This window comes from Plecotus auritus (assembly GCF_963455305.1).
Source record: "Plecotus auritus genome assembly, chromosome: 6".
In the NCBI taxonomy this organism is placed as follows: domain Eukaryota; kingdom Metazoa; phylum Chordata; class Mammalia; order Chiroptera; family Vespertilionidae; genus Plecotus; species Plecotus auritus.
Window position 1 is genome coordinate 38093269 of NC_137773.1, and position 21137 is coordinate 38114405.

Genomic DNA, 21137 nt, shown 5'->3' on the forward strand with positions numbered 1-21137 from the left:
GGCCAACTTCCTAACGCGCTGCAACCAATCACCAAGCAGCATCTCTCCGTAGCCCCGCCTTCCAAGGAGAGCATGGAGAGAGTAGTTTGCTGAACCAGTGACGTCTGGTAAAACCGCGAGAAGCCGCCGTGGCCAATTACTGTAACCGTAGAGAGGAGAACGGAAATCACCTGGACGCCATGTTAGTTAGGGGCAGAGTCACTTCCGGTTACTTCTGCTGCACCCCTCTGGTGGCGGAGAGTGGATTGACATTTAATAGAGATGGCTTAGGTACCAACATACCATACTGTTCGCTACCTCCGGTTTCGGGACTGTGTTCATTTATTAAAGAACTCTCTCTCTCTTTTTTTTTTTACGTTTTCCAGTTACGTCTGTTCTTGCAAAAGTACATAAATAAGAGCCAAGCCATAACAACTGTAGCGAACAGACATTGATTGGAACGCTGACTCCCAAAAGTGCTATGCATGCATTCTTTCCCCAGAAGGTTCCGCTGTTTCTTGCTTAAGACCTCAGGGCTAGTAGATGGAGGTCGGGGATACAAATCTCTACGCCTAACCTGAAAGCTTAGTTTTACCCTCTACACATCTAGCCTGCTCAACTTGCCTTACTCCTTGTTTTTGCTAGTCAAGAGGTCAGAAATAGTTTATTAGCAGCATCACGATCATAAACAATCATAAAACATTTATTTAAATACATTTTAACTTATGATCTTGCAAGCATCAGGAAAAATCTCAACTTTGTTCCCATTGCATAATCACTGTTTGCCTTTTGTACCTCCACAGCCTTTTAGGTTAGGTCAACTTCTAGGTAAAACTGACTTTATTAGAAATGAAAAGGTTTTGAGCAATGGGTCCCCAACACCCTTCCTTTTCCTTCTCTAATTTACATAATTTGAAATGCGTCATGAAAATAGTAAGGTAATTATCCACTTTACTTTTATTTTTTTAAATATATTTTATTGGTATTTTACAGAGAGGAAAGGAGAGGGATAGAAAGCTAGAAACATCGATGAGAGAGAAACATTGATCAGCTGCCTCCTGCACACCTCCCACTGGGGATGTGCCCGCAACCAAGGTACATGCCCTTGACTGGAATCGAACCCGGGACCCTTCAGTACGCAGGCCGACGCTCTATCCACTGAGCCAAACCGGTCTCGGCCACTTTACTTTTTTTAGAATTAAAAATTTGTAAATTACAGTTGACATTCAATATTATTTTGTATTAGTTTCAGGTGTACAGCATAGTGGTTAGACACTTAACATCATTTACCAAGTGATCTCCCTAGTAAGGCTAGTACCCAGGTGGCACCATACATAGTTATACAATATTACTGATTATAGTCCCTATGCTGTACTTTACATCCCCATGATATTTTTGAGTTGACTTTGCTTTTCTATTAAAATGCATTAGATTTTCAGAAGAGTGTTTAATGTAATCAAGCAATTAAACCAAATATACTGGGTACTTTCTTTTATCCAGGAAACAATAAATTAGATGATCCTGTGACATTGCATTGTAGAGTCTTCTGATTGTTAATGAATGATTAAAAAATGCTTATTTTCATTTCCAGATTAAGATCATAGCCCAATTTCCTAAAAGTTTATAAATTATTGTTACAATTTCTGGCTAACTGGGGTCCTGTATTCAGTTAACCCAAACCCCTCATCAGCCAATGTTTGAAAATACATTGTTCCCATAGTGCCCAAGTCAGTTCAGTCCTAAACCTTTTTCCTTAGATAAACCTCTATGGTTCCTTCAATTTTTTCATAAGTGGGGTGACTGTTCTGGTTGTTCTGGGAATATGTCCTGATTGGTGTGGGACCCAGAACTGAACAGGAAATTCCAACAAATTCATCATTCATGTAAGTTCATGGAGCTATGTGGTAGGCAGAATAATGGCTTACATAATTCTAGGAACTTCTGAATATGTTCTTTACATGACAAAAGGGACTTTGCAGGAGTGATTAAATTAAGGATTTTGAGATGGGATGATTATCCTGGATTGTCTGGTGGGCCCAAGGTAATCAATCACAAGAATCCATATAAGTGGAAGAAGGAAGCAGAGTTAGGGAGAGGTTTGAAAGAGGAAAATGCTCTGCTTCTGGCTTTGAAGATAGAGGAAGGGGCCACAAACCAAGGAATGCAGGTGTCCCCTAGAAGCTGGACAAGGTAAGGAAACTATTCTCCCCTAGATCCTCTAGATTGGAATGCAGGCCTGTTGACACCATAATTTTAGCTCAGTGAACCCCAATTTGGGTTTCTGACTTCCAAGAAGCCATCTGATTGTGGCCTTTTCCATCTTCAAAGCCAATAGTACAGCACCTTCAACCTTAGCCTCACCCCTGCTTCCGTGATTCATATCTCCTTCTCTGACTCTCACTCTCCTATGCTCCACTTTAATTTATAAGAGCCCCTGCGATTATATTGGCCCCACCTGAAAGAAATCCAGGAATCTCCTCACCTCAAGATCCTTAACTTAATTACACAAGCAATCCCCTTTACCAAGTAAAGTAACATACTCATAGGCTCCTGAGATTAGGACATGGCCATCTACACTGAGTGGCCAGATTATTATGATCTCTGAACACATAATAATCTGGCCACTCAGTATATATATTAGAGGCCCCGTGCATGAATTCGTGCATGGGTGGGGTCTGGCCAGCCTGGCCAGGGGGAAGGGACATGGGCAGTTGGCTGGCCTGCCTGTTGGTCGAACTCCTGGTCGAGGGGACAATTTGCACATTAGCCTTTTATTATATAGGATATACACTGAGTGGCCAGATTATTATTTTTAAAAAAATATATATTTTATTGATTTTTTACAGAGAGGAAGGGAGAGGGACAGAGTTAGAAACATCGATCAGCTGCCTCTTGCACACCCCCCACTGGGGATGTGCCCGCAACCAAGGTACATGCCCTTGACTGGAATCGAACCTGGGACCCTTCAGTCCACAGGCCAACGCTCAATCCACTGAGCCAAACCGGTCAGGGCAGTGGCCAGATTATTATGAGTTCAGAGATCATAATACTCTGGCCACTCAGTGTATATGATAGTAGCTTGGATTAGGGTGGTGGAGTAGAGGTGAGAAATGATTATATTCATGAAATGTGCTGAAAGTACAGACAGAAGGGTTAAGGATGATTTCAAGGCTTTGGCTTGAGCAATTCAATGAATGGCATTACAGTAGATATGGAATTCTGCAGGAGGGGGCTTTTTGTTTGATTGTTTATTGTGACACAAACAATTGAAAGTAAAAATAAATTTGAAGTGCCTAATAGACATCCAAATGGAGGTGGTGAGTGGGCAGTATTATATACCATAGAGCAAATTGGAATTAAGGGAAGAAATAATACTGGATGATAAATACTGGAGAGTCATTTCTCTGTAGATGATAAAGCCCTCAGACTTAATGAAAGGTGACCATATCATTTATTATCTAAACCAGTACATATTTTTCTTAACTTTTTGACAATTTCACTTACAGAAAATTTACAATAATAGAATTTGCAGATAACCTTTCACTCAGATCCCCCAAATGTTAACATTTCACCACAATTGCTTTATCTTTTTTAAAATCTATATATAGATGTGGGTTTTTAAAAAATCTCTGCTGTTTGAGAGTGAGTTGCGAACATGAAACCCCTATACTCCTAAATATTTTAGTGGGTTGTTTCCTATAAAAAAGACATTCTCTTACATCAGTGGTTCTCAAAGTATGGTTTCAGGCCCAGCAGCAACTGCATCCCTGGGAAACATTTTAGAAACCTAAGTTATAGAGCCCCAGCATATATCAACTGATTTTGATAATTTTGCTGCGGATATGTGAAGAAATTAGCATGATTTTCAAAACTATTCTATAATTTACAGGCATTATTTAGATTTTACCAATTGTCCTAGTAACGTCTTTGATAGCAACAATAACAAATGGGGAACTTTTGATAGGTAAGGGGGCCGCTATCAGTAATTTTGCCAAGACAAAGTGGTAAAATAAAATAATTTAGGGTCGTCCGGGAGGTGTAGTTAATTTTTCTCAATAAGGACACTTGGAGATTGCTAGCTAGAGAAGAGGGCCAAGAACAGAATGCAACGAGAGGCCTGGAACAGGAGGCTCACTGTAAAGGAGAAATAGCATCCAGAGAGGTCGGGGAGTGGACTATTGCTGAGGGGAGGTAATGGTCAACAGTGGCCAATGATGCCAAGAGGTCTAGTATGATAATTGGAATTACCTATAGGATTTTGTAAGCAGGGGTCCTCAATGATTTTAACAAGAGGGAAATGGGCTCAAAAAAGATGAGAAATATATATATCTTAAAAAGGAGCAAAAATGTGGAGGAGGATGTGGGGTTAAGGAAGGTGTAGGTACTTTAAGGTGGGACATTTGACGTTATGTTGGTTACTGCTGGGAAAAATTCTTTGTACAACAGGGTAGAGAGGTTTACATACTACTGATGCCTGGGTCTTGCCCCCGGAGTCTGGTTGAATTGATCTGGGTTGCAGCCAGGTTTTTTAAAAAGCTCTCCAAGTGATTTTAACGTGCAGCTCAGGTTGAGAATCACTGTTAGAGGGGGGAAAAAAAATGATGCAAGGAGGGCTTATGTCCCGGAGCCAAGACCTACTGTAGCTGAGAAATTAAAGTGTCACGCACGGTGTCTCACCCAGCAAACACTGCTTGGATTATCAAATCTTTACAGTTACAGTATCCAGTTTTTCCTACAAGGGTCCTTAAAGCAAGCGAAACTGGCTTACACTAGTAACTCCACTCTCTGAGAGACAAGAAAATAAAGAAAAACGATCTCACCGCGGCTCATGAAGCCTGGGATCAAAAACCTCCCTCAGGCTGGGTTTCGCGGGCCGCTCCCCTCCCGCTCCCACGCGCCCGCCGCGCCCGCCGCACCCGCCGCACCCGCCGCACCCGCCGCACAGGTCGCCTGTGCGCAAGCGCAGAACCAGCTCGGCCGCCGAGCAGCGGTCCCAGCGCAGCCTGGCCGCGCGCTCCCGCCGTCTGCCCGCTCCCCAGCTCCTCCCTCCTCGGGAGCTGCGCCCCCGGTAGCCTTGCGGAAGCGAGGCCACGATGGCAGATGAGATCGCCAAAGCTCAGGCCGCTCGGCCTGGTGGCGACACGATCTTCGGGAAGATCATTCGCAAGGAAATCCCAGCCAAAATCATTTTTGAGGACGACCAGGTAGGCAACGGGTGCCGCCTCGCTCGTGGGCTGAGGCGGGGCCGCCGCTCGTGGACACGCCGGTTTCCCCGGAGGGAAGAGAAGGGTCGGCGGCGCCGCGGGAAAGAGAAGGAACGGGACCGGCTGCTCGGCGCGGCCTCTGCCGCGGGCCCCCAGCCAGCGGCCTGCCGGCGCGTGCGGGCGCTCCGGTTACGCGTTATCTGCCCGGGCGCGGGCCCGGCCGCCTGGCGCCCGCGGGGCCCGCTTGGCGGGGTCCCGGCGCACGTGAAGGGCGCGCCGGGTACTCGGCGTGGGCGCCCGCCCGCTCCCCGGCTGCCTCGGACCTCGCCCGTGTCAGGAATCTTACAATCTCGCCAGCGCTCTGCCTGACAGGGAGAAACCCGATCGCGCCCTGACTCGGGCCCAATCTCCGCGATCTCCCGCGCACGGCAGGCCTGCCCGGCGATCTCCGAGCCGCGTGGCGCTAGAAGGCGGGCGGGAGGACACGCGTCCTGCGGGCGGCGGGGCGGGGGGCGTGCGTGCGCGCGGAGCCGGTCCCCCCGCCCGCCTTCTAGCGGGAACTAAGTGGGCCTGCTTCGCGGACTTGCTTTCCTTTGGCGCCTCCCGGAAGCAAGTTTATGCCAAGAGACTGAGAATGTAGTTCTTGTTGACTTCACCATAGGTGAAAATTCAGTTTTGGAAAGGCCGACTTCACGTGACTTTCAGACGTCTTGTGTAAAATATTTAGTGGGCTGTTGTTTTTATGGGTTTGGATCTCAGATAAAGCTTGGCAGGAGTTTGACTGATTTACATGGAAAACATTCTGTAAACTTTGTTAAATTAAGAAATATGGATTATAAGAGAAACATTCATTTTATGCTACTAGTAGTGTTCTTAGATTCAAAATGTTGGCTAAGATTTAGATTTCTCAAGGTGAACTTTATTTAAATACCTTTATTTGTCACTAGTTAGGGAAATTCTTTTGTTTTGGAGAGTGCACATTTCTTAAAAAAATAATAATATATATATATATATATATATATATATATATATATATATATATATATATATATATATATATATATATATATTGATTTCAGAGGAAGGGAGAGGGAGAGATGCAAACATCAATGATGAGCGAGGATCTCCGATTGGCTGCCTCCTGCACGCCCCCCACCGGGCATGGAACTTGGACCTCCTGGTTCATAGGTCACCGCTCAACGACGGAGCCACGCCCACCAGGCAGAGTGCACATTTCTTTTGAAATATTTTCAGTTGCTTTTTATGAATGATCGTTAAAATAATGACTTTTGAACCACTGTAGTCCCAATAGTTTTAACGGCATGAAGCCATCTAAATGATTCAGCATTTTTTATGGAGTACCCAGTAGAATTACTCCTGAGACAGGTAAGCAACATAGGTTCTAAGTAGCTTACACCTTCAGTAGGGAAGAGAGATACAAAAACGTTCTTGTAGTACCACTTGTCTACATGCTGCTTATCCTCCTCATGTCTACAAAAGAGAACAGGTGTATGTCTTAAATCGCTGAGTACAGTGGGAAGAAATAGGTATTTATGTAAGTGCAAATATGTGATTACAAAACATCGCTGCAGTCAAGGAAAAAGCCGGGAAATTACACAACGAAGGGCTCCTGACCTAGGGAGGTGCCCGGGGCATCAGAGAAGATACCCTTCGGAAATGATATGTACTGGGAGCTGAGGAATGAATAGCAGTTTAAGTGAGACAAAAGTTGGGGTTGAGAGGATCATTGCAGCAGAGATAACTGCACTTGAAAAAGCCATTAGGGTAGAGAGAGATGGAGAAGGTGACTTGAGCAGGAGGAGTTGTATGGGATCAACCTGGAAAGGTAGACAAGGATTTGTCTATGTAATTTCTACTCATCCTTTGGATCTCAGTTTAAATATTGCTACTTCAAAGTGGTTGACCCTGACCACCCAAACTAATTCAGGCTTTTCTCTGAAAATCATCTATTGCACCCTTTACTTTCACTTTGTAATATGTAGGGTTTTTGGTTAATTATACTTTTGTTTGTTTAAAGTCAGTCTTCCCATTAGACTAAGTTCCATGAAAAGGACCAGGAAACCACATGTATTGGATACACTACTGGTTTCCTAGCATTTACTACAGTGTCTCCCAAGGAGTTAGTGTGAAAGAATAAGTTTAGCTTACAAGAGGATATACTAAACTTTGATTTTTTTTCCCTTCCCTTCTCCTTAGTGTCTTGCTTTCCATGACATTTCCCCTCAAGCACCAACACATTTTCTGGTGATACCGAAGAAGCATATATCCCAGATTTCTGTAGCAGAAGATGATGATGAAAATGTAAGTAAATTTACTAGCACAGTTTTTATTTTCTTGCTATTTATTTATTTATGTTTAATTCTCACCAAAAGATATTTTTCCATTGATTTTTTTTTTTTTTTTTTTTTTTGAGAGTGGAGGGAGAGGAGGGGTTAGGGGAGGAGGGGTGGGAAACATGATGTGAGAGAGACACATTGATTAGTTGCCTCCTGCACATGCCCTGACCAGGGCCACACAACCGAGGTAGGTGCCCTTGACCCGGAGTCAAACCCAAGATCCTTCAGTCCTTGGGCCGATGCTCTAATTACTGAGGCCAACCAGCCAGGGCTTATTTTCTTGCTTTTTAAATTGGGAGGCTAAATTTTGACCTTAAACTGAGGTTACATTTTCGTTTTACTAAGTGCATAACTGAGGAAAACAAAATCATTAGGGCTTCAATATAATATATATAAATAGTTTTATTTTTTAAAGAATGAGATGTAATTGATATATTAATTTTATATACAACATAATTTGATATATATAGATATTATGAAACAATCACCACTATAATTGTAGTTAACATCCATCATCACAAATTATTAAGCAGAAAGGGTTCCCCATAAAGTTGATGAGATTCATTTTTCCTCAACAAAGAAATAGCATATCATATAGGAGAGGGTTCATGGACTCTTCTGTTAATACTGTTAGAGAAAAGAAAAATAATGTTTTGGTTTTGCCAGGAGGTACAGGCCTCAAAACTTTTTTTTGCCAATGTTCTTTGTGGTAGATTGGATAATTGCTTGTAAATATTTATTATTCTTTAGGGGTGTATTATACTTGCTGCCTCATTGATGTCAGGACTGGTGCTATGACTTGGTTTGGCCAATGAATGCAAGCAGAAATGATTTATGTTTTTTGAGTGGAAACTTTAAGAGCTAGCACATGGTTTACCATCTTCTCTCTTCCCTCTGCCTGGTCACAGCTTAATCAAATCTATCCTGATACACTGCTCCATAACAAGAAAGGGAGATGTCTAACTTTATTAAGAACACTTAAATACCACTTGCAATTTGATTTAAAAATTGTTTTAATTAAGCAGTAGATTTTTGTTTCCAATTTTTAAGTTGAAATTAGAAATGAATAAATATTTAATCTTACTGGGTTTTTACTTGCAAGTTATGTTATATTCGGCTGAAAAGAGCTTCCAAATATTTGTCCAAAGGAGTATGTTTTTATCTAGCAAATTTTAAATTTAATATTTCTTCTTTGTAGTTTATTATTTAATGACAAGAAGTTGTAAACTGCCTGTGCTTAAGAAACTTTTTCTTCTTTTCCAGCTTCTTGGACATTTAATGATTGTTGGCAAGAAATGTGCTGCTGATCTGGGCCTAAAGAAGGGTTATCGCATGGTAGTGAATGAAGGCTCAGATGGGGGACAGTCTGTCTATCATGTTCATCTTCATGTTCTTGGAGGTCGGCAGATGAATTGGCCTCCTGGTTAAGCATGTTTTAGGGATAATTTTCCCTGCTGTAGGCAATGATCAGTTTTGCAAATTCTAATATGCTAAACAGTACATTTTATTTTTGCCTGTGTATGGAGTGATTGAGGAAATAATTTCTAAAACCCATACATAATAAAAGACATCGTTGCATGTTCTGAATTCTGTTTTTGATTTATTACTTTAAAAATATATATGCTGGGATGTATGAAGGGGTGATCATAATTTGGTAGGTTTTTTTTGTTTTTTCTCCCCAAGGAGGATCCACATATGTACATTGTTATAGTGGTATGACTGCTCTTTGAAGACAAATTAAAAAATTATAAATGTAGCTTTAGCTTTGAAATAAACTTTTAATCCAGGAGAAAATTTACTAATCTAGTTATCTTATAATCTAAGAATAAAGGAATATGTGATATGATTGACCCAGAAAGTGACAGTTTTGGGTTTAGAAACAATGTTTTTGACCAAGCCATATGTTTCCCCTGGATTGTTGGGATAATTTGGAAAGGATGAAAGTAGATTTATCACAGAATTTTGATGACCTTGTGAAACCATACATTGGTATTTCCTTATCTAAATTCTGGCTGAATATTTATTATAAAGACTTGAAAACCTATTAGAATTGACTTCAAATTGAAAATTTATAGTTTTGAATGTGTATGTGCATGAATTTGGCTATGTGGAATAAAAGAGGGAATCTCAGAGTCTGAGTTCTCCTTATGTAGACTGACAACCAAACATGTTTTTTTAATCCTCATCAGAAGACATTTTTTCCATTTTTTTTTTTAAATTAAAAGAGGAAGGAGGGGGAGGGGTAGAGAGAGAGAGAGAGAAACCTTGACTGGTTGCCTCCCAGTGGGGCTAGGGATCAAACTTGCAACCCTTTGGTCTGTAGGCCAACACTCTAACCACTGAGCAAATTCCAGGGCCAACTTTTGTTTTTAGTCTTGCCATGTACCTAGCCTTTCTGAAGGCCACTTTAGTAGGGTTTGACACATTTAATTGAAAATTGTTTTTCTTCTTAATTTTTAATTTTGTTAGTGATTTTAGAATCATTTTGGGGGGGCGGGAATTAGGGAAATTGGTCATTTGTTGTCTTAAAAATATTTTTTTCCAATTGTCATTTTTTACTTTGTTCATGGTGTTTAAAATATTTGTACAGTTAATGTATGGATTTTTATTTCATATTTTAAAAAGCTTTTTTCCCATCACAGGAGGATTTTAAAAAATGGTTATTTTTCTCCCTAATACTTTTATGGCCTTATGTACTTTCATGACTTTTCTTAAGTCGGGGGAGGTCTGAGGAAGAGTTTTAGAGGGTTTGTGCCACTGTAAAGAATGTAATGAGAGAAGCATTTGTATTGTAAGAGGCTTCAGTCAGCTTTCTTTAGGTATATTTCCCACTGATTTAATCAAACCAGTGCTAATAAATCAGGTAGACAACTGCTAATGTGTCTTGCTGCTCGTATCTGTAACTTTTCTGCCTAAAATGGTTCTGAGACAAAATTTTCAATGTGTGAAGGGGGTGGGGTTTCCACACAGCACCAAGTTATTCACTAGACACCAGCTGAGTGTCTTACAGTTCAACTCAGAGATAGCGTCAGATTCCATGGGTTAGGGGTTCAGTGCCACAAGACTCCCTGCTCCCCTTGCCAGATACAAGTCCAGTTTATTACTGGTGCTTTGAACCAAACTAGCTATAAATCAGAGATTCCTAAGACCCCCTCTTCGGGTTCATTAATTTTCTAGAGCAGGCACAGGCTCTCCCTCCTGGGAGCACACCCCTTCTCCCCCTTTCTCTTCCTCTTCCCCCACCAGTGCATGCATCTCCTAAATTCGAAGGGACCCCATGTCACTTGCAACCAGGGAAGCAATGGGCAGTAGCCCCTTGTCCTGGGCTAACCCCTGGGCCTGTCCCCTTTTCTCTGTGTGACTCCAGGGAGCTGAGAGCAGCCCTTGGCTCACTTTCTTTTTTTCTTTTAAATCCTCACCCAAGGATATTTTCCCATTGATTTTTAGAGTGGAAGAGGGGAGGGAGTTAGAGAGTAACATCCATTGGTTGCCTCCCACACACACCCTGACCTAGGCCAGGATCCAGCCTGTGAGCCTGCAACTGAGCTATGTGCTCTTGACTGGAATCGAACCCATGACCCTTCATTCCAAGTGCTGGTCCTCTAACCACTGAGCCAAACCAGTTAGAGCTTGGCTCACTTCTTCCCATAAGAGAAGTGAGAGCCAGAACAGCTCTGCCTAGGCTCTCCTGGTGCTTCTGTCATAAGCTCTTCCTTGTCTCACTGTCCCAACTTTAATAAACATACTCTCAAAATTAAAACACTTGCTAGAGCAGCTCACAGAACTGAGAGACCATTTCTCCCATCAAAGAATAGTGTGGAAAGGAACATGCCAAAGAGTTACATGCCACAGTTATGTCCCCTTTTGAAGGAGCTTTGCTAGAGGTCCCACAACACATATATAATAAAAGGGTAATATGCAAATAGGCCAAACGGCAGAACAACCAAACAACCAATCAAAGAGTAATATGCTAATGATATGCTAAGGCTGCTCAACTGCTCACTGCGACGTGCACTGACCACCAGGGGGCAGTGCTCCAACCAGTAGGTTAGCTTGCTGCTGGGGTCCGGCTGATTGGGACTAAGCAAGATGGGCCAGACACGCCCTGGAGCCCTCCCATGGTCCCTCCCTGGCTTGATCATGTACCCGTGGGGTCCCTCAGCCTGGCCTGGCCCCTCCCCTCTTCCACTCTAAAAATCAATGGGAGAATATCCTTGGATGAGAATTTAAAAGAAACCAGCTCTCCAACATCTCACCAGGGGTCCCTCTCGCAATCTGGGACCCCTGGTGAGATGTCGGAGAGCTGGTTTCAGCTGATCCCACAGGCCACTCCCCTTGGGAGGGCACCAGATGCAGGGCTCATGTCTGGCGAGCGCTGCTATGGCAGCGCGAGCCTCTCCTGATGGGGACTGATTGGGCACAAGCCCGCGGCAGGCACAGTGGGGCTGGGATGAGCAGGAGTGGCAGGTAGGAGCTGCAGGTGGAGTTGGACTGTGGGTTTCAGCCCAATCCCTGCAGGCCATCCATAGGGACCCCACCCGTGCACAAATTCATGCACCGGGCCTCTAGTTTATATATCATTGGCCACCTAAAGCTGTAAGATAAGCTGAGTACCTTGTCATCCAGAAGGGGAAGGAAGTGGAGTAGATTTTGAGAGACAAGTTGCATTCTCTGCATGGGTTTTAGTTAAAGAAAACAAGTGGTTAATCCTTTCTCGAATATGTACTGCAAGTATGTCAAGAGTTGATCTCTATCCTCTGCATATCAATCACTCTCTTCCTTCATCAATAAAGCAAACAATATGAGAGCACCAGCTGATCATAGTAACTGCTTCTTGAGTTGCTTTCTGATATACAGGATCATTTAATAAAGAGATTTTTGCCTGTAATAGTGCATTAAGTTTTCTCCCTGAGTGTATTTATTATAATTATAGCTGGTTCTATAAGCTTCTCAGAAATAGTGTGACTTGTATATGCATTTGTTTGTTTAGAGTAAATGCTGATGTTTCTACAGCTGGTTCTTCTCTTTGTTTCATACTGAAGATTGTTTTGCACTTGTCCTAGAAAAATGCAGTTGATTTAACATGGATTCATTGTACTTTGTTTGAAAATGACCTGAGAGCTTGGGTGATTACTCTAAACAGTCAAGATTATTGATTTATAATTTAAAGTAAAATCCACCTTTTAAAATTGTACAGCTCAATAAGTTTTGGCAAATGTACATAGTCATGTATCCAACACAACAATCAAGATGTGCAATATTTTAGTCATTCCAAAAAGACTTGTTAGGAGGCCATTTTATAATCCATGCAAGAGATGATGATAACTTGGACCAGTATGAGCTGATGAGAAGTGATCAGATTCAGCATGTATTTGAAGGTAAAGCTGGCAGGATTTGCCAATGGGTAAAATATGGGAGTAAGAGAAAGAGAGGAGTCAAGGATTTTTCACTTTTCAAATTTCTGTAGACTGATTGGGCTTTCTCTGGTGCTTTTACATGAGCTTAGTCATGTTGCTGTGTTCTGTTGAAGGTTGGAGGGTTCAAAAGGAGCCCACTCAGATGTCTCACAGTTGGCACTGACAATCATCTGGGGTCCTTTGACTCTCCTCTGGTATGGCCCCTTATTTACCTTTAGGCTAGACCAGTTTACATGGTGGTCAGACAGTAATAAACAATCCCAAATTTAGTTTTAAACAGTTACAATGTGTTATTTTTTATGATTTTATGTGTTGGTTGGGCAGTTCTGCTTATCTCGCCTGGACTCACTCATGTAGGTTGGATGAAATGGATTCAACTGGGACAAATGGAATGGCTTAGCGGCTAAGAGTAGCCTTAGCCTCTTTCCCTGTTGTCTTTAACCCCAAGCTTCTTCATAATTCAATGTTCTTAGGGCAACATTTCAAGAGGGTAAAGCAGATATTGCAAGGCCCCTGTAGGCTTAGGCTTCAGAACTCAGATAACATCACTTCCACCACAAAGCAAGTTAAAAGGCTAGTTTAGATTCAAGGATTTGGAGAAGTAGATTTAACTTACGCATGGGAGAAGCAGAAAAGCCACATTGCACAGGGGTGAGGCAATCTGGTATCCATGGTAGCCACTGTGTAAAGAACTCATAGACTCTTGTAGAAAGGACAATGGCTGTGGCAGGTCCTCTGAAGTGTTACACAGGCACTTTGCTTAACTGGTATAGTGCACCTGAAAAAGTTGTAGTGTGTATAAATATCAGCCTATAATTAAGTATGCAAGAAATATACCTCTTACGGATTTTCTATAACAACTTATTTTCTGTTTTGAGTCTCTGATCCATCCATTTTAGTCAACTTAGAATTTCCCCCTATCCCTGGGGTTGTACTTAATTTCTGGAAAGTCTTATATAGTATTATGGCATCAGGAGGGGCCATCTAGGCCTCTTTGTCATTGGTCTCTACAGTCTACCTGAGACTTTCGTTATCTCATTCCTTATCCATTGATTCCTGTAGGTTGATTTTTGTAGTGATAATGACCATGATTATGATAGTAATTATGATAGCTTTTAACAGTATGAATAGCAATTGCTATTTATTTAGTGCCTGCTGTGAGATAGGCACTGTGCTAAAAACCAAAACAGTGCGGTGTGCATCTATTACAACCTGTGGCATTTGCCAGAGCATTGTATGTGTAATGGACACTTGTAATTATTGATGTTCAGCATTTGAACCCAGTTGGTATTTGAGGGATGCCTTGCTTCTCCCAAGAGAAGTTGAAATGAACAGACACCTAATATTCTAGCTCCTCTGCCAGCTGGGATGTAGGCACTTGTTTTAGACTCTGCCAATCAGATGCACTCATCTGGGATTTTGAATTTGAAACTAATGACACAAAGAAACAAGGACAGTGGAGATTTCTTTCTGGTGTCAGTGGCAGCAGCAGCCAGTTGGCAGGCACAACAGTGTCTGTGTTGCCAACCTTTGGATCTAGTATTGAATACCAGGGGTGACAACAGAGCAAGCAGCAGTCTCTGTGCTCAGTGGCAGCGGTAGCAGTGTACCAACAGTCAGCTTTCCGGTCCTGTTTTTGACTGGGTGTTATTTGCATAGCTTCTCTTTATTCTTGCCTATTTTCTCAGTTAATCTGGAGCTACCCATTAAATATTGTTCCAAGAGATCCACTGCTGGATACATTTTTTGCTAGGAATGGTTAGTTGTAGGCAGTAGATCCTCCGGGAAAGGTGCTGGTGGTTGGCAGGGTGGCTGGAAGGCTGAGATTCGTTACTACCTGGTTTGAGATAAAGGCGAAGAGAATCCAGCTAACATTAAGGAACTGAGTTTTCACAGCCTAGGGTCAATAGTAGCAAAACAGTCAATTAAATTATCCCATGGATCACAAGTACTGATATGCCAACGGAAGTCAAGCCTCTGGGCTTCCAGGTGCTACTGCCATCGGTGGTACGAAGAGTAGGTGGGACTCAAGGATTATTGAGGTGTTGTCATTGCTTCTAATATTGCCAAACATCCTGAAGAAAGAATAGCAAGCCAAGATTTCTAAATTATTAGTTTATCAATCAAAACCTAAGGGATCTCTATGACTGTGCTATAAAAATTAATGAGATTTTTAAAAAGACATAAGCTCTTGCAGCTGAAGAATTCAAATAGTTGTAAGCCTAACACAACCTTTGATCCTTAATGTTGCCAACTTTTATTTTAATTCATGGACTGCCTGGTCTCTTATGAGGAAGTGAGGTTATTGATCAGGAAAGAGTGGTATCTAAATATTTGGATTGAGCTATATTGGGGAATTTGGCTGACTCGGACCACCCCAAATTCCCAACCTATTGAGCCTCCCTTGTCAGCTGAGGCAGCCTCTTTGGATTCTTGATTGCTCGAAGATCCTTTCTCAATCACTCCTCATATACTGCAGTTATTTTTGTGCCTCTGTCTTTCAGAACAGGGAATTCTCTCATGCTCAATCCTCTCTCTTTCATGCACCTCTTGCATTTCTTTGCAATAACATATCAGAATATGCCAAGAGATCCCAAATAGTATATTTGGACCATCCTCAGAAACGTAAAAAGATAAATTACCAGGCAAAGCTAGCACTTTCTACTATTGACAGAATAGAGAAAGTCTGGAAACACTCAAGAGTTAAGGAGCTAAAGTAAATTTAAAAAGATTAAAAAGTAGAGGTTAAAATCAAATGCAAAGAGAACCAAATGAAAACAATTATGTATAAACTAGAGGCCCGGTGCATGAAAATTCATGCACTGGAGGGGGGGGTCCCCTGAGCCTGACCTCCCCCCTCTTACAGTCCGGGAGCCCTCAGGGGCGGGAGGTGACCTGGCAATCGGGGAAGGCGATGCCCCATCACACCTCTGCTGCTGCCTCTGCCGGCAGTGCAAGCCTTGGTTGGCCCTGGTTACCTGAGCCTCGGGTGGCCCTGGGCGGCTGGGCAGCCACCATCCGAGGCTTGCCTGCGCCTCAGGCCGGCCCTGGGTGGCTGGGGTGCTGGGGGGCTGAGGGGACTCTGGAGGCAGGTGTTGGGCCTGGCCTTGCTGCGCACCTGCCACCCCAGTGGGGCTGAGAGGACTGGGCACTGCCATCTTGTGGCTGTGGGCACTGCCATCTTTGAGGGCAGGGAAGTCAATTAGCATATTCCCTCCTTATTGGCTGTGGGCACCGCCATCTTTGCAATGGTGTGAGGGTCAGTTAGCATATTCCCTCTTTATTAGATAGGATATTAAACACAGAAGCATGGACACATGGAACAGATTGACAGATCCAGGAGGGGAGGTTGGTTGAGCAGGGGGGAACTGAATAAAAAAGGTGAAGAAGAGATTAGCTGAAGATCACATACGCATATACGCATAGCCCAGGCGTCCTCAAACTACGGCCCGTGGGCCACATGCGGCCCGCCAAGGACATTTATCCAGCCCGCTGTGTGCCGCTGCCTGTCCTGCTTAGCAGCCGACTCATCCCGGGCCCGCAGTGTGCATAGGAATTCGTTCATAGTTTTTTTTTAAAACTATAGTCCGGCCCTCCAACCGTCTGAGGGACAGTGAACTGGCCCCCTGTTTAAAAAGTTTGAGGACCCCTGGCATAGCCCATGGATACAGACATTTGTGTGGTAAAGGCGGAGCTTGGGGGGGGTGGGTGGAGGAAGAGCTAAGGGGAAATGGGCAAAAACAAAGAAAATATAAAGTTACTTAAAAAAAAATAAATCTTTATTGTTCAGATTATTACAATTGTTCCTCTTTTTTCCCCCCATAGCTCCCCTCCACCTGGTTCCCACCCCACCCTCTGCCCTTACCCCCCACACTGTCCTCATCCATAGGTGTACGATTTTTGTCCAGTCTCTTCCTGAACCCCCCAACACCCCTTTCCCCCTGAGAATTGTCAGTCCACTCCCTTTATATGCCCCTGATTCTATTATATTCACCAGTTTATTCTGTTCATCAGGTTTTTTGTTCAATTGATTTTTAGATTCACTTATTGATAGATATGTATTTATTGTTCATAATTTTTATCTTTACTTTTTTCTTCTTCTTCCTCTTCTTAAAGAATACCTTTCAGCATTTCATATAATACTGGTTTGGTGGTGATGAACTCCTTTAGCTTTTTCTTATCTGTGAAGCTCTTTATCTGACCTTCAATTCTGAATGATAGCTTTGCTGGGTAGAGTAATCTTGGTTGTAGGTTCTTGCTATTCATCACTTTGAATATTTCTTGCCACTCCTGTCTGGCCTGCATAGTTTCTGTTGAGAAATCAGCTGACAATCGTATGGGTGCTCCCTTGTAGGTAACTAACTGTTTTTCTCTTGCTGCTTTTAATATTCTCTCTTTGTCTTTTGCTCTTGGCATTTTAATTATGATGTGTCTTGGTGTGGTCCTCTTTGGATTCCTTTTGTTTGGGATTCTCTGCACTTCCTGGACTTGTAAGTCTATTTCTTTCACCAGGTGGGGGAAGTTTTTGGTCATTATTTCTTCAAATAGGTTTTCAGTATCTTGCTCTCTCTCTTTTTCTGGCACCCCCATAATTCTGATGTTGGTATGCTTGAAGTTGTCCAGAGGCTCCTTACACTATCTTCATATTTTTGGATTCTTTTTTCTTTTTTCCTTTCCGGTTGTGTGTTTTTTGCTTCTTTGTATTTCAAATCTTTGACTTGATTCTTGCGATCCTCTAGTCTGCTGTTGGATCTCTGTATATTATTTTTTATTTCAGTTAGTGTATGCTTAATTTCTAGTTGGTCCTTTTACATATCCTCGAGGGTCTCACTAAATTTATCGGCCTTTTCTAGAAAATTCTTGAAAAACCTTATAACCATGGTTTTGAACTCTGTACCCAGTCGTTTCCTTTCCTCCCTTTCTTGCATTTGTGACCTGTTTCTTTGTCTCTGCATTTTGGCTGCTTCCCTGAGTTGATAGAGTGGCTTTGTGTTCTAGGTGTCCTATAGGGCCCAGTGGCTCAGCCTTCCCAGTTACCTGAGGTGGACACTCTTGGTGCACCCCTTTTGTGGGCTGTGTGCACAGTTTTGTTGTAGTTAAGCCTTGATTGTTGTTGGTATCACTGGGAGGAATTGACCTCCAGGCCAATTGGCTGTAAGGATCAGCCGTGTCTACGCTGGGAGAACTCCTGTGCTGGAGACACCCTTATGAGACAAGATTTGCTTTAGTGGGGCTTTGGTGCTCACTGAGTCTGCCCCCTGAGTGTGTCCCTTATGGATCTGAGGAGTTGTAATCTGGATGGTCCCACTCTGACCCCTGGGTACACTGGCTCTTGGATCTCCAAGGAGGTGCTAATTTAGCCTCTGCCTGAGGCCACCCAGCAGGAGCTACAGAGAGATCTGCAGATTCCTCTTCTTTGTTTGGGGTTTGGAGGTGCCCAGATGAGGCTCAGCTGTGAAGCAATGCAAGCTGCTGTGGGGCCTCGGGTCTTCTTTTGGATGTCCTGGGTATCACTGACTCAGCTGCAGTTTGTTAGGTAAGTTTAGAATTCAAAGGACCAGGCCATTCATATGCAAAAGCCTCTGCGCTCAGTTTGGATGGGGCGGAGTCTCAGGGCCGAGCAAACAGCAATGGCTTCCTGTCAGCCCTGCCCTAAGAGGCCCCTGGGTCTCAGTGTCCCACAGTAATCACTGCAAGCACCTCTGAGAGAAAACCGCCCTCGAGTTTTGTCCGCTGCCAGACAGTCCAGTTTCTCCCCGTATGCGTCTGGGTCCCCAGAGTCTTGCCTGGAACTGGAGTTCAGCACAGTCGGGAGCTTTTGTCTCCCTCCCGCTTGAGAAAGCCAGCCTCGTACTCAGTTGCCCACCCTCTCTGTGTGCATGTCTCAGTACCTCTGCCTTCCGCACCTCCTCTGAGTCTCAGTGTGCTTCTCTCTTTCCTTCTAGTTGTAGAATTTTCACTCAGCCAGCCTTCCTGTGGTTGTGGATGATGTTCGTTTTGTCTTTTAGTTGTAGTTTTGAAATTGTTGTGCGAGGCAGCAGTTTAGGTGTTTACCTGTGCTGCCATCTTGGTTTCTCTCTATAAAGTTACTTTTGAACACAGCACATGGACTCTGTATCCTTAACAGAATAAATACTAAGCACAAGGACAACTGCAAAGAAATCCTGAACATTATTTTATGGGCCTGTTGGTGTTACCACTGTTTTTTTTTTGTTGTTGTTGTTGTTTTAATTTTCATTGTTGACAGTATTACAGATGTCCTCCATTCTCCCTTTTGCCCTCCCCTCCACCGAATCCCCCATAACTGTTTTTGTGTGTTATCGTAGGAGAGAGTAAATTAATAACGATATTGGTGTGGATGTAATCTAAATTTTCATTGTGGTGGAAAAGGAAGTAAAGTCATGGAACAGGGAAAGGTGAGCCAGAAACCCATGAAGTTGAGAGTTATCAGTATACACAGATGATTAAAAAAACACCCTAGCTTTGTCCCTAAGTTTAGATTTTGGCTGCAGAAGGCTAGGAAATGGGTGAGAAAATACACTTATTGTTCAACACCAACTACATTCCATTTCAAAGGCTGAAAATTCCCTATTTTTCATACTAAACTATGACCACTCACATCACCCAATGCAGTATATCAGAGATTCTGCATGAGGCTGAATGAAAATATTAAGATGCCCTAATAATAAAAACTGAAAATATGAACTGCACCAAATGTAAATAGAATATTTTTTCATTACCTAAGGAGAAATTACTGTCTAAAGATGAAGTCTTTTTGTAAATTTGAGACCAGAGACACCTGGGTACAAAAGAATTAAGATCCCCAAACCAAAATTTCTTGCTCATCAGTTACAAGTCCAAAGTCTAAAATTCTTCAAGCCCCAAACCCATCTTCTCCGTTTCTTTTCCTGCTTGGTTTTAACCAGGGACTAGATGCTTGAGTGGGACTAGGGCTCCTTCTGTAGCCATGATTTCTGCTTGTTTTTCGGGGAAAACTATGCTCTTCAGAACTTCATAAATCACAACTCTTAGGAGCCAAGTTTCTCCTGAGTCTTCCACTGAATAAAGTTCAAAGTGCTCATGGGCAGAAATGTAGAAAAGAGATGTTTCCAGCGGTGCTCGCCTTGACGTGGCGCCTGCTGCTTTCTGCCACGACCTGCACAGCTGCCCCAAGGGAAGCAGCCCGGAGCAGAGCCCGGAGGCCCCGCGGTCCCTCTGTGAGTGAGCGTGGGAGAGTCCAGGCTGCAAGAAAGCGCACCCTGGTGTGGACCCCGAGGCAGAGCCCCCCTGCAGACTGGCTTCTTTCTCCCTCTGCCACAGGAGGAGGAAAAAGACCTCTACCAAGCCCCCCTGCACAGTTTCCTCCGTCTGTTTCTAGTAAGGTACTGCAAGACCCTAAGGACCCTGACTGGCCCATTCATAGGTACCTGGGAGCTTCAGCGCCACTTGCCCAACCCTCACCCGCGTTCAGGGAGACACCCTGCTGCCATGCTCTGGAAGACAATTTTGCCAGCACAGCTTCTAGGAAGCCAAGAACCAATACAAGTTACTGTGAACAGCCAGGGGCCCAAGAGCCTATATCAGCCCTGGAGTACCAAATGACATCTGCCATGTCCACTGGTATGGCAAGGTGCTACTTTATATAGTACACACTTTAAAAAATACATTTTTATTGATTTCAGAAGGGAGAGAGATAGAAACATCAATGATGAGAGAGAATCATTGATCGGCTGCCTCCTGCACGCCCCACACTGGGGATCGAGCTTGCAACCTGGGCATGTGCCCTGACTAGGAATTGAACCGTGACCTCCTGGTTCATAGGTCCACGCTCAACCACTGAGTCATACATGCCTGGTGATAGATACACTTTTATAAGACAGCAACCCTGCCAACTCTGCACACAACTCATCCCAACTATGAGCATTCACATCACAAAGCAAGAGGATAAGGGTTTTCTACCAGCAGGATGGTCAAGGCCTGCAGACCCAAGGCCCATATTGTCAGTCAAAACTACAACTTCAAAAGAGCAACGATATGAACTTTTGAGCAATGCTGATTCAAACTCACCAAAGCATCTGACCTGGCTTATCAAACAGTTATTCTGAGTTTCTTTCCCACATTCAGCCATCCAAGAGCACCACCCAGGAAGGAATGTTTTCCAAGTTCCGTGAGACACAATC

The 21137-nt window shown here is 43.3% G+C and overlaps 1 protein-coding gene across 1 annotated transcript; it reads left to right on the forward strand.

The window, feature by feature from the left end:
* Positions 1-4918: 4918 nt before the first annotated feature.
* On the forward strand, positions 4919-10414 carry HINT1 (histidine triad nucleotide binding protein 1). Its single transcript, XM_080672146.1, has 3 exons — positions 4919-5183; positions 7401-7505; positions 8804-10414. The coding sequence occupies exons 1-3, from the start codon at positions 5073-5075 to the stop codon at positions 8966-8968; spliced, it is 381 nt and encodes a 126-aa protein (XP_080528272.1). The 5' UTR covers positions 4919-5072; the 3' UTR covers positions 8969-10414.
* The last annotated feature ends 10723 nt before the right edge of the window (positions 10415-21137 follow it).

What these genes read in the sequence shown, in the direction of transcription:
- HINT1 (XM_080672146.1), top strand. Translation starts at nt 5,073, where the DNA reads ATGGCAGATGAGATCGCCAAAGCTCAGGCCGCTCGGCCTGGTGGCGAC. An exon ending in TCATTTTTGAGGACGACCAG is followed by an intron (nt 5,184 to 7,400) that starts GTAGGCAACGGG and finishes CCTTCTCCTTAG; the next exon opens with TGTCTTGCTTTCCATGACAT. An exon ending in CAGAAGATGATGATGAAAAT is followed by an intron (nt 7,506 to 8,803) that starts GTAAGTAAATTT and finishes CTTCTTTTCCAG; the next exon opens with CTTCTTGGACATTTAATGAT.